General features: G+C 37.7%; 1 protein-coding gene and 1 non-coding gene across 2 annotated transcripts in view; one reads left to right on the plus strand and one right to left on the minus strand.

The window, feature by feature from the left end:
* calcrl2 (calcitonin receptor-like 2) overlaps positions 1-5,817 on the plus strand; it is a 39,484-nt gene extending 33,667 nt beyond the window's left edge. The window contains exons 11-13 of the mRNA XM_086277530.1: positions 1,137-1,355; positions 1,587-1,628; positions 1,804-5,817. Of these exons, the coding sequence (XP_086133656.1) occupies positions 1,137-1,355; positions 1,587-1,628; positions 1,804-2,082 (540 nt within the window). The 3' untranslated portion in view covers positions 2,083-5,817. The remainder of the gene's footprint in view (positions 1-1,136; positions 1,356-1,586; positions 1,629-1,803) is intronic.
* A 902-nt stretch (positions 5,818-6,719) lies between these two features.
* trnaq-uug (transfer RNA glutamine (anticodon UUG)) lies at positions 6,720-6,791 on the minus strand. The gene has a single exon. It is a non-coding gene; the product is annotated as a tRNA-Gln (tRNA).
* Between the last annotated feature and the right edge of the window lie 6,494 nt (positions 6,792-13,285).

Consider the following 13,285-nt stretch of genomic DNA (forward strand, 5'->3'; position numbering starts at 1 on the left):
TTGCTAAAAATAATATACATATTGGAACATATTGGAAAGAACCTTTGGCGAGTCCAGGCCCGACACTTGTCTGCTGTTATGTTGCATGTCTGGAGGATGATCACTTGTTGATGCAGATGCCTGTCACATATTTTCTACTTCCATGTGGGGAAAAATCCTCAGTCACACAGAGGAAAGGAGAGTGCATGGGCAAGTCTATGATGGTGAGCTGTGGATGATCCTGAAACCATGGCTCCAGCTGAAAGCATCATGCAAATTAACATTGTCCCACACAGTATCACAGAATTCCCCAGCAGTCCCAAAGACCAGATTTAGCTCATAAAGAATGCTACAAGGAGCTCTGCATTGTATGAGCCAACACAAGATCTGCATCCCACCACACCATCTTCTAATATAGCAGCAGACATGTGATGTTGGCCTCACGTTGTCAAGATACTGTGATGGTGTTCCACTGACCAGTGAAATTCTGACCTCGCTCTTTGTCTTGGCTTGTTGGAAGCCTGCCTGAGCCACAAAAATGAACTTAAGAGTGTTTTTACTTGCATCCAGAGCCATAAACTGAACATACTTAATGGTCTGTTGCTTCTCTATGTCTGCATTTCTCTCGAAAAGCACATAGTAGAGCTGTTTTAGGGAAATTGGGTACCTTTTCAGCATATGTGCAGTGGTTGGGATACTTACAGATTCCACATTGTTGAAGTTGTCTTCTGATGCAGAAGAAGCCAATCACGGCCAACTATTGTTCATCAGTTAAGAGTGTGTCTCTGCCTGGTTTAGTGTCAATTCCACTGGAATAATTACAAGAGAAAAAGTATTACTGTAGAGCAGATTTGGCCTGAAAACATGTTACACATTAGCACGTAGTACCCAACATGACATCCAGGTTCTGAAACGAGTGCCAAAATGATTGTATTAAACTGTAAAAGGCACACAATGTAGACAGTAAGTAGTCATGTATTAAACTTCAGTCTCCTTAATTACTGGGACTCCAGTGCCACCATCAGGCCACTTGTTGTATTTTCCGTATAAAAGATTTTTTTTAAAGCCTCATAATAAACATTATGTCTCATTCTTTTCATCCATATTTGTTTTAACCACATATATTTTTCTCTATCCCCCTCCATCCATCTATCCAGGTGAACTTTTTCTTTCTCCTGAATATCGTCCGGGTTCTGATAACCAAACTGAAAGAGACACACTGTGCTGAGTCCACGACCTACATGAAAGCAGTTAGAGCCACGCTCATCCTCATCCCTCTGCTGGGAATCCAGTATATCCTCATACCTTGGGCGCCGAATGGACGCATTAGCCACGCTGTCTATGAGTTCTTTCTTAACATCTTCACTCACTTCCAGGTACACTCAAAACAATGGCACACTTGAGATACATTAAACTCTGTGATCAAACCAAAAGAGTGCTTTCGATAATTTGCAACATGCAGTGACAAAGAGCACTTTTTGCTCCTAAAACTGCATAAATAAGCACTGTGTATTAATATTAACCCATTCCAAATTTACCATGTATAGTGCTCTCACTAAAAAATGTTTTTTTACTGCTATTGAATCTGTCTGGCTGTTACTTTTCAGGGACTCCTGGTGGCATCTATTTTCTGTTTCTGCAATGCTGAGGTATGTCTAAGAAATTTTCAAAGTGCTAAAGTGACTAAGACTTCAGTCATGACACAAATAATGCAGATTTTTTTTTACTCATTCGATATAAATTCTGTCCGAATTTCCAAAATGTTGACTTAGAATTGGCAAAAGAGCATAGATAAGATGACATTTATTCACTGTTGATGTGCAGGCTCAAACAGCAGTGCGGAGGAAGTGGTTTCAGTGTAAATCTGCCTGGGGCAAAACCGGCTGGGGTGAAACACCTCTCACCAACAACCACTTTAACTACCACACCAACTCTTCCATCACCGAAACCAGCCGCATCACCATGAACGTAGAGCCGTCTGCCAATGCACCTTCGGAAAAAAAGGACTCGATCTCCGTGGTGCCGCAAAACGCCAGCAGGAAGAAGAGCAATGCATGCACCAACGGGGAGATAAGCAACATTCTGGAGACCACTCAAATCTGATTGGATAAAACACAGAGGTGACGGTTTTAGTGCCATATACACACACACACAACACACACACTGAAAAAAACAGGGACTGACGGAGAGTTTTCACAATAAATGTTAGGTTTTGTATGTATGTACATAATGTCTGGAGAGCGATTTAAAAGCATGTAATGTGTAGCTCACACAGGCACATTTCTACGCTTACGTTTTTGGACTTTTAGGAACTGATGAAAAAAACAAGCGTTCATCATCGTCGTTCATCATATCCAGTAATATCCAGTAATCGTATTGTAACGTTTTGTTATGTTGCTGCAGTCAAGTCAAGTTTCAGTTGTTGTTTGTTTTTTGTAGTTTTCATCAGAATAGAGAAAGATGACAATCCTGACACTGTATCTTAGATGCAGTTAGGAAAATAGATTTTTGGACAATGACACATCTCTACACCACCAAACACGATCTACAGCAAATCAAACAATCAATATGCGATTAATAAAAGTATTGCATTAGCTGTTTAGGAATTCTAGCCATTTTATTACATTGTCCCCTATTTTTTTTGAGTAATTGGATAAACCAATTACTTTAAATTTTAATTTTAATTGAACAGTTTTTAAAGATTTGGATGAAAATCCTTTTGGAGTCTAAAAACTATGGATATCATCAATGGTGCATTTCCTTTGAGATGCTCTGCCAGGTCTTAACCGCAGCCACATTCAGTTGCTGCTTGTTTCCCTGCCGCTAGTTTTGTATTTAGTAACTGAAAAGCATGCTTTATTAGACTGAGATGAGGTGACTAGCTTGATTGTAGACTTTAAAATTATACAGCTACCTCCCTGAGAGCGTTCTTGGGTTAGCTAAATTCAAAGGGTCTTGCTAAACAAGGAAAGAATTTGCAATCATCTTCTTTAAGTTGCCTTTTGTGGGCTTCCAGATCTTTTAGAGCTGTTAATGGTCAGCACTACATTTTCTACTAAATGTAGTAGATTGTTGATTTGGCCACTTGAAAAGCTTTTGCTATCTGTCTGATAGGTTTATTTTTTGGGAATGATTTCCTCTTTCACTTTCATGGACACCTTGCGGGACCTCATATTGAGAGTTCCAGCAACTGCAATCAATCCAGATATTTTATCTGAAGCCTTATTTAAACCTCTGATAACTGTGTATTAAAACATTGCTCTTTTCTAAACAGTTAATGCATATTTTCAGGTGAGTGTTTGTGTCATTAGTTGCCCCATAGAGCTGCCGAATGCTTAACTGTATATCAGAGTGACCAAGTGAATGTCGTAGCCCAGAGATGTGATTTTTTTTTTTTACAAACTTTTATTTAAGAAAGATAAAAACACCTCATGTTTTCTTGAAAGCCAGCATCCTCATTTAAGTTGTTTCACATATTAAATTTCACATCACAGTGAATCCTATAATAGAGCTGGAATTTATTACCAGAGGGAGTGCTGTGCCCAGAGAGTTTGGAAAATACACTGTTATAGAACTAATCTGCCCTATACAAAATGCAAAAAAGGCAAAATGCTGTAATATTTAGTTTGAGTTGGCTTTTACTGTAACAATGAAAAAAAAATGTTAATTTTTTTTTTTCAAAACCAAATGATACAGAAAGGCAGCTAACTAGACATGTAAATCTAAAAATTATATCCAAAGTTTAAGCTAGCTGGCCCAATAGCTGCAGCTGGATAATCTGAAACTTAAACCCTACGTATTCTTTAGCATTTTGTCGAAAAATACCAATTTTGGTAAATTGAAGTGGCGTTATGGTACTTCATCACCTAAGTAAATGACACAAGCAAACCCACTGAGGTGAAAAGCTGAACCAAATTAAAATTTAGCAAAATGTGAAGCTAGCAACTGCTATGCTAGCTGTTTCTTACACAATGTAATTCAGTTAGTTCAGTTCAAGAGAATGTAAGGTAAAGACTAAACAATATTGTGTGTTGTTGTGGTTTAACTAGACTTGTCGTGACTAGTTATAGTTTGGAGTTTTATCCCTTAACTTCAATCTGTAACTGAGCAGCCAGAATGTTGGGGGTTTTTGGACAGTCAGCAAAAGAGCTAAAATACAGGAGTGGTATTTTATTTTTCAAAACTTTATTTACATATTATCCAAACTATATTTACATATGCAAAAAAATATTTCTTTCGCTCGTCTTTTCTCATTGTCTCTTGCTGAGCTCCGGTTTCAGTTTCTCTACAATGAGATTAGAACTAGAACGGCTCAACTAGGTTGGCTCAAAACTCTGAGGCTGAGGTTTAAGTACAGGAAAGGCTCAGAGAAGTTCCATAAATAGTGTGTGCACTAGACCCTGACCAATTTATCGGCAGACCAATACTATCAGCCAATCTCAGCCAATCTGTTGGTACTGAAGACATTAAATATAGTTGATAATTCAAATTTGTAAAAGAAAACAAGATGGAGAGCTACCCTTCAACTATGTCATGAATGTTGATGATGAATATTTTGTCCACCAGGGGGCACTCTGCAACTTCCCCGTTGGTAACACACCTGTTTGGAATGAAGCAAACACAACAACCAGCTGGGTAGAGCATATAAAAGTAAATAAATAGCTACACACAACAAAAATATAAGGAAAATCTATTCATGTTTCATGTGTTTAAAGGGGGGGAAAGGAATGTTGAACTTTAAACCACCAATTGTTGGTATCAGACGATTTGTTTCTTCACAAATTCCCCACTACTTTCTCGTGAACAATGTATGAAAAAAAAGCACTTATTTAATGTCTGCCATTAATGTTTCTTTTATAATTATATTACTTTTATTGTAATGGAACAGGTTATACTGATCTGATGTAAAGCTTTAATACCCTGAGGTTTCAGATGAAACGAAGATGAGCTTTTGTCTAACTTCTGTAGACAGGAGAAGAGTTTGTGCGTAACAGATGTGTGTGCCTTTTTTGTTATAGTTTTTCCATAGTGTTGCTGTTTTATTATTTCAAAGAGTGCTTATTATTGTTACACAATGCTTTCCCCCTCCCTTTGCACAGTTATGCATTTACAGTGACTTTACAGAAATACAATTTAATAGTAGTGCACTGTATGTATCCTGGCTACAGTCCACTAGAAAACTGAACAAGTCTTATTGTTAAAGGTGAGCTGTTAGCAAATGTATTTAGCTGTTATTACAGCATGCATACACACACATCATAATAGAAAAACAAAGGCTCCAGTGTGAATATAGTGAGGTAACAGGAAATTAACTAAGCATGAGAAAGAGCTATTTCACTTAATCCCACCCACTTGGGAAGTGCCTGCTCAGCAGAGAAACAACTGTCATGGATGCATTTGCAAAGCAATTTGAGAAACATTCCAATAAAGTGCCAAAACAAATTTTCACTTCAAACATATTACTCTAAGGAGCTTGGAAAGAAAAGCGACTCAAGGATGGTCGTTCACAGTGGACATAGATAGCGTCTTTCACTCCTCTTTCAAGCCATCTGTCTTCAAGAACCCTAAAGAACTCCAGTCGTGTTTCTTTCACAGCTGCTTAGATCGCCATGACGTGGATGACTGAGAACCTACACAGACAAACATAATACTGTATTTATATTTTTAACACTGCCATTTATGTGTGGAAATAAATTTGTGTGACTATAATCCAGCTGTGTCTGTTACTATTCTATATTTTGGGTTATTTTGGGAATATTTGTAATTTACACAAGTGTTTCTGCTGTTATTTTACATACTTATGCTCAACTATTTTCCCATTAAACTATTTTAACTTTTGCTAGTTACTTTATTATTTGGCGTATATTTAATATGGCAATCTGTGTGCTACTTTATTTCTTTTTTGGTTTGTTTATTATTTATTTTATTTAATATATCTTATTTAGTGTAAACCAACACTATATAAAGTAATTAAAATAAGTACTATTAACTTTAACAGCTAATTGAGATTATATGTTGGGAAATAAGCGGTTTGCTAGGATGACCAGCATCAAAATGAAACGTTTCCTGATTTATTAATGAATTGTGCAGTAAAATATGTATTGGTAAATTTGTGTACACATTAATATTTCACCTTTAATACACCAATTCATTGTTTGATCATTTCCGAGGACCAAAATAGTCACTGAAATGCTAAAGTTAATTGAATAGTTAATCCAGCAGCTAATAGGGAAAGCAAATTGCAATTTTAAATAGATTTAGGTTTTATTGAGAGTTTAATGTTTAGAGTTTTTTCTGTAAATTCGTTTTTCATTAAAGGCATTTGTTAATGAATTGATAATTCATTTAGAATTATTCATTTAGATTTCCATTCCATTGACCATTGACCTCTGTCAATGGCCCCAGGGTGGCTGTGGCTACAATGTAGCTTGCCATCACCAGTGTGTGAATGTGTGTGTGAATGGGTGGATGACTGGATGTGTAAAGCACTTTGGGGTCCTTAGGGACTAGAAAAGCGCTATACAAATACAGGCCATTTACCATTAGATCATCAAATAACAAATCACTTGGTTGATACGATAGGACAATCTTCCCCAAGTATTTAGGTGTATAATACATTATTTTGTAAAATATCTTAAACATGGGCATACATCTGCTTTAAGGTTATTCGCTGTTTTCTTAGTACATGTCGATTTTCTGAAAGAAAACCGTATTTTATTGTACTGTAGTAGAAAAGGACGAGGTCCCACCGAGATTTGAACTCGGATCGCTGGATTCAAAGTCCAGAGTGCTAACCATTACACCATGGGACCGGATGGTATCGCCAGTGTGGGTCGTCGACTTTTGAAGAAAGTGAAGAGGCTCTCTGCTTAAAATTTTAGGTGTATTTGTCTATTTACGTTCAGCTACATTACAACGACACAGCTGAAACGATGACATTAAACTGTAATTTATGTTTATAGCTTTTTAAAGACAGCTAACAGGATATGAGTGACGTTAGCTGCAAAGACATGTTGTAAGTTTTAAGCGAGCTCCTTTAGCTAACTCAAACATGCCAAAGACTGAAAAGGCAGCGTTGATTCTATGCGCTTTTATATGAGTAGTAGTTTACGTGTACTCAGTAGTATAACTAGCTAGCATTACAACACAGTTCTCATATGAAACGCCGCTAACCTTAACCGTTGCTTCCAGGTTCATTCTTACCGCACACGTAAATTACTTTGGATGCTTGAAATGAACTGAATGATAAATGAGAAAGCAGGGTGAGAATAAAGTACATATATACATATGTTATGTTATGTTATTATCATTAGGTGTTGTTGGTTATTGCTGAGTTGTAGTAACACAATACGCCACGTGGAGGCAGCAGAGGATGTGTTTTTAACCACACTCCACACCGTCGTCTACTTCTCTATGTTTTTGTATCGTTTGCATTTTTATTATATAATTTCACTAAAACCGTGCTCTTTATTGGGCTGTACAGGAAGGAATTCCACGCATATTAAATCACCACCCCCGGATGCTTTGTTGAAAATGCAGGTAATCAGACAGGCTATAAGTTCTGTCCCTACACTGTTTAAGCTATTGTAATGACATTTTCCCCCTAAATGAGATTGATTATATTTTAATCAAACCTAAAAATAAGTTTCCACGGTCACTGAGCTTATGCACTACAGCCGAATAAGCACGACTGGTTCTGCCCCAGTTGTGCAGACCTAGATAATTACAGAATGCTGTGGATGAGCTTCTCTGTATAAGCTCTGCAAGTCCATCCAATACAGCTCCATCCACACATAGTGTAATAGAGAGGTGCTATGGTGATACATTCACTTGATACCCCACAGCTTATCTATACTAACAGCTTAAAGCAGCCATACTCGTTACAATCTCTAGCATGTGAGCGGATGCCTCCCGCTTCACCTTCGGCCCCATTAAAGACTGGTTTTAATGCACGTATGTTTAAGCAAACAGGCCACTTGGTTACACTCACATTCGACCTAAGAAGGATCAGAGGGAAATCAATGTGGTGTTGAACTTTGGATGCAGGAATGTGACTGAAATCAATTTAGTGGAGTGTTTGTTGCAGATCATCCTATACTGTGGTAACCCCTATAGAAGTAGGTCAGCCACACAGAAGGAAATAGATAAGATATCATTTCAATCTTTATTTTGAGAACAGCCCTGATAGTTTTAATTTCACCCAATTATCAAATGCAGGGTCATTATCGATGTGCTATGTTTATCTCTACCCAACTTAAATTTACACACACATTTATTGACATTTTGAAAGTTTCATGATCAAAGATCATTTGAAGCATTCGAGGTGAAAAACTGCTGAGTGCAAGCATGAATAAATCCCATATGCACATCACATGTGAGCAGGCACAGGAGTAGATGAGCCTCTTTTCTTTTCCTTTAATCCCAGCCTGTCAGATTTAGGCTAAATCCTGTTTTAGTGATAGCCTCAGTTCTTGTCCAGGCAAGACAAGATGGTATGCGTGGCCCTTCAGTATGTTCTACACACTATACACTGTTTCATTTTTCTGGAATGCGCTTTTACAATGTTTATAGTTTTAGTATTTTTAAGTCATTTTTTTGCTATAGTATGCATCAGTAAAGTTTATTTTAATCATGTGTGAACTGGGGTAGAATCAGTGTTACCAAGTTAGCACATAAACTATTGATGAGTGGGTCAGTGGACTTATTTTTCACCCAGTTTTCACATCTATTGACTTAATACTGTTTCATGAGTCAACAGCTTTAAAAAAAACAGCTCTATCAACACAAATCAGTTACAAATCAACCATCTAATCTTTTGAAGCTTTAAAAAAAACCTCTTTCATGTATAACACGTGCAGTGCACTAAAATGTTCAACCTTTATTTAAGAAATTGGAGGCTGAGCTTAAGGCATTATCATTATAAGAACATGTCTGACAGACAAAGCCAGCAAGTTCATGCTTCAAAGAGAAATGAAAAGAGCTGCTGATCATTTTTAAGTCCTTCTTAGCTGTAAAATGATGGCTCCTTCCTAACTGCTGCTGCCCTTCACTATTACAGTGAGGAAAAGAATGAGTGAAGGTAACAGGTTTCAAAAGCATTAAGTGAATCATTTCTTAAGATGAGCATGAAAAGCATTCTGAAAAAAACATTATTTTTAGCTACTAAATTGTAGCTGAATTATACCTGTGTTACAATAAATGTCAAAGCTTTAATTCAGTGTCTAAGCTAAGTGAGCAATGTCACTGCTTAGTTTGTGACCAATCAAAACTGACAGCATAAAGTATTTGCTCCGATCGCCTAAGTCTCTCTTTGCAAACACACTATGGACAGAAAAAGGAGTTCAGGTATTGCAACACTGCAATACATATTTCAAATCTGCAAACAGCATCTTTAGCTTTCATGTAGCTCTTCGGGCCATAACTGCAGATATCATCGTCTAGCTGGGGTTTGTCTGGTCTGATTTTAAAGGGGTGTGATTTGCAAAAGGTGGATTACTCTTGAGAATATTTGTTATTGATTTAAAGGCTTGGTCTTATTAAGGCTCATCTTTTGTGGCAACATCACAATGGGATAGTATTCCAGTTTTTCACAGGAAAAAGTGTCAATGAAAGGTCTGGCGAAAGACAATGAAGTAAGATCCCGCATTTGCAGTAAATCAGGAGAGGAAAAAGACAGTAAAGCACACTGTTTCTTCTGAACTTCAAATTTACAGGCAGGCACCTCAGCTAACCCCCATTACTCTACGCAGGTGTGCTTTGCAGCATCTCTTGAGATTTGTGATCTAGCTCTTTGATGGCTGTGCAGCCTCTCTTGGTATGAATACACTCGCTCCCTCTTTGGCATTTTAACTGAAGCGTGTCCAAATTTCGCCCTTGCAAGCCATCACATATTTAATCTGATATTCTGTGATGTTAGCCAAGCTCGTAAAAGGTAAGGTGTGCGGCTCGAGCAATGTGGGTACTGCAGGTGCTGCAGGAAAGAGCAAATGCAGGCAGCGTCCAATGGGTCACACATGAACGACACTTTTTTGGTTATAAAAAAAACTATACCTCAAACATGCACTGTGAAAAATGTGTGAATCTTTTTGTGTAGAGACAGGCATATTTGCAATCCAGATCTCCAAACCCCACAAAAAGCTAAAAGATGTGTTTTTTTGTATTAGCTAATTATAACGTACAGTAAAAATCACAGTGATTTAGTGGTCATTAAAATGTGTTCAGAATTGGCAAATTAACGACCATTCATCTCATGAATCACGACACACTGCTCTCCCTCACATAAACTGCCATTATATATCAACAGTATTGGTATTGGTGATACTGGCCCTGTATCTGGCATCAGATTGGTGCCAAAATGTGCAGTATCGCACAGCAATATCTTCAACCACGCTAAGGGTACAGCGTCTTGGGATGGGATTACATTGTATCCCTAACAGGATGAATCTAAACAACTTTTAACAACAATTACCAAAATTACGCCTTTCCCCCCCTAATCTCCAGAAAATCTGTTCATCTTGGTTAGTTTTCAAAAGGCAAAGAGTGTAGAGCACTTGTGAACACCGCTATGAGGCAACAAGCCAAAAACATATTTCCTAGCCCTTCAGTGTACTCTGGTGTACTGTAGATATTATTGGTGTCTCAGCCTGCTGTGTCACCTCTTGGCTGTACATAGCGTCCTGGCCATGATTGTGACCTTAAATGCTCTGACTGGATGCTGCAACCTGATTTCCATCCAGCAGCAAAGCAAGCAGGCAGGCAGGCAGGCAGGGGTCAGTGTTTATGTAACTCACACAGCTTCAGATAAGCACCTTTGGACTCACACCCCCCTTCTCAGCTTGCTCTTATAATCTCTCCTGATCTCACTCTAACACGTCTCTCGCTCCCTGCGGTTGAGATGTGGTCTCTTGACAAATTGATTTTCTTTTTTTTCACACAGACTCACAGTTACAGATCACTTTAGTTTTCCTCCCTGCTTTCGCGGTGATGGAAATTGTATATGAACCAATTACAACCTCTTCCTTTGTGTTCACTTCTGCATGGGCAGTGACTGCCACCCCCTTCTATGTCTCCGTAATGTCACTCTGTCCGCAGTGGTAGATGTGCAGGCCTCCTTCAGTGCAGTATTGTCACATGTGATCTAGTCACTTCCTGTCTGTGCTTCCATGCCTGCCTGGCCCTGGTGAGAGTCTCCCTGCCTGATTGCCACAGAGGAGACAGCAGAAACAGAAAGAAAAAGTAAATAAATTTAAAAAACCAATACCATTCTGGTTTATACTGCAGCGATACATAATAAAAAACTGAACATGTCATCCACAGATCAAACCTTCCTTGCTACCATGAGTAGAAATTTTGTGGTTTTTTTATTGTGACTAAACTTCAGTCACAGTAAGCACTTTAGTGAAATCCACACTCTAAATGGCCACTTAAAGCAAAATGAAAATGAAATTGTACTAAACCTTGCTTAAATATGCAACCATAAAGCATGTGCAAGATTGGCAAATTTATAATCACTAGAAAACTATGAGCAGTATCTCAAAATAAGGCTCTGAGAATGTTCTCATTTCAGGATAATGAGATGAAATTGAAACCAGAAGCAGCGCAAATTGTAGCCTTTCCGCTAATACTCGCCTTCTTTCTGTTTTATTTACTCCGACTTCACAGTGGTTTATTTTTGTATCATCTTTACTTTCAGTTACTGGATCACTCTGAGGCTTTATCTAATATTCTAAAAATAACAATATTGTAAACACAGCAGCCAGGACATCCCTTTAACCTTGTTTTCACGACTTTGTGCAGATTGCCTAGTTCTCTGTCTTTTGTCTGTTGCAGCTGTTTCACGTATTGACTTTTTGTGTTGTCATTATTTTACATAACAAACATGTACAAGTATAAAGTGAACAGAAATAATCTTACATTAATCCTAATTTAAGATTCTCTTAAATTCTACAGTGAATACTTTATATTTAGTGTCATACTTTTAGGTGTTGATGTTAATCTATTACATTATTGCTCCATATATATTCTTCTATTTTTTATTATTTTTCAGTGTGATTTTTCTGAGCAGTACAAGAATTATTCTTTGGGATAAATAAAGTTTGATCTTTTTATCAAAATTTGTTTGTTTGTTTTTTTAATCTAGAAAAATAACTCACAAAAACTCAGGCAATATATAAAGTTTGATGTCAGTAGCTATGACTGTACATCAGATCCTTATCAGTGCTAATGCTAATATGTGTGCCATGAATGTTATATTAGCACATGGCATAATCTTCTAAGTTGCCTCTAAGTTGATCCCTTCCTGCATAGGTTGAACATTTTTTTAAAACTTCACAAACCCTTTATCTCAGTGAGCCTTTGATGGCTTCAATTGCGTTTCTTTTGTAACCATCGGTGAGAACAATACATGTCGAGTTCTGTGATGGTCACGTGATGTGAAATTTAGAGCGTGATCAGGGGGCTAAAATTGCCTCGCAGTCTGCTGTTGTTCCTGGGGGACCTGAGCTAAAGGACACAATAGTTGCACTACAAAGGCCCAAATGTAGATGATGGCAAATTATTAGTTACACGAGAGCTTTCACAACTTTTCCACCTTGCTCAAAGCCGTAATGTATAGAATTATAATAATTTCACAAATTCAAGCAAAAGAAAAAATACTAAATACTTTTGCTACACTGGAGACAGTCACCATGAAGAGGGGCATTATTAATCTGAGCTCCCCTGCATTCAGAGTGATCACAGAGAACTGTGGATTTATAATGATCATTTATCACATTAATTGAACGTGCTATATGTTTATTCTGAGGCTTCATGAATCTGCTCATAGCGAGGTCACCTGATTTGGTTTCCCTCCATTGATACATATATATATCAGAGAGAGAGCAATCATTATGATGTGGCATACCTATAAACAGACTATAAACAGACGTGTTCTGATTGTAACCACATGCACTTTTGACAAGTCATTAAAAAAGCATATACTCGTGCATTTTAAACGTGTTAAAGAAAAAAAAGCATAACCACATTAGGTGAGGCTTTTGTGCCAGGCTTAATTTTGGTTTTAATCTTAGTCAGCCTGACTAAATTAAATCCGAGGCACATATCAGCCTCAGAAACAGGCATGTGACCTATTTTTGGCCCTTCACTATATTTTAAGAAGGTACACAGTTCTCAGTAGTGACAGCTGCCGAACACGTCTTCCTCCTCCATCCACAGAAAATATATGACTGGATATGCCCAGAGTTGCAATTCAGACTGCTCTGATTTTGATTGATTGGTAATTTATTTCAACATGTGAACAATATACAAG

The sequence above is a fragment of the Aulonocara sp. 'chitande type north' Nkhata Bay genome, linkage group LG20 (genome assembly GCF_057382095.1).
Source record: "Aulonocara sp. 'chitande type north' Nkhata Bay isolate Kocher_YH1m ecotype deep benthic linkage group LG20, A_spYH_male_GT1.1, whole genome shotgun sequence".
Taxonomy (NCBI): Eukaryota; Metazoa; Chordata; class Actinopteri; order Cichliformes; family Cichlidae; genus Aulonocara; species Aulonocara sp. 'chitande type north' Nkhata Bay.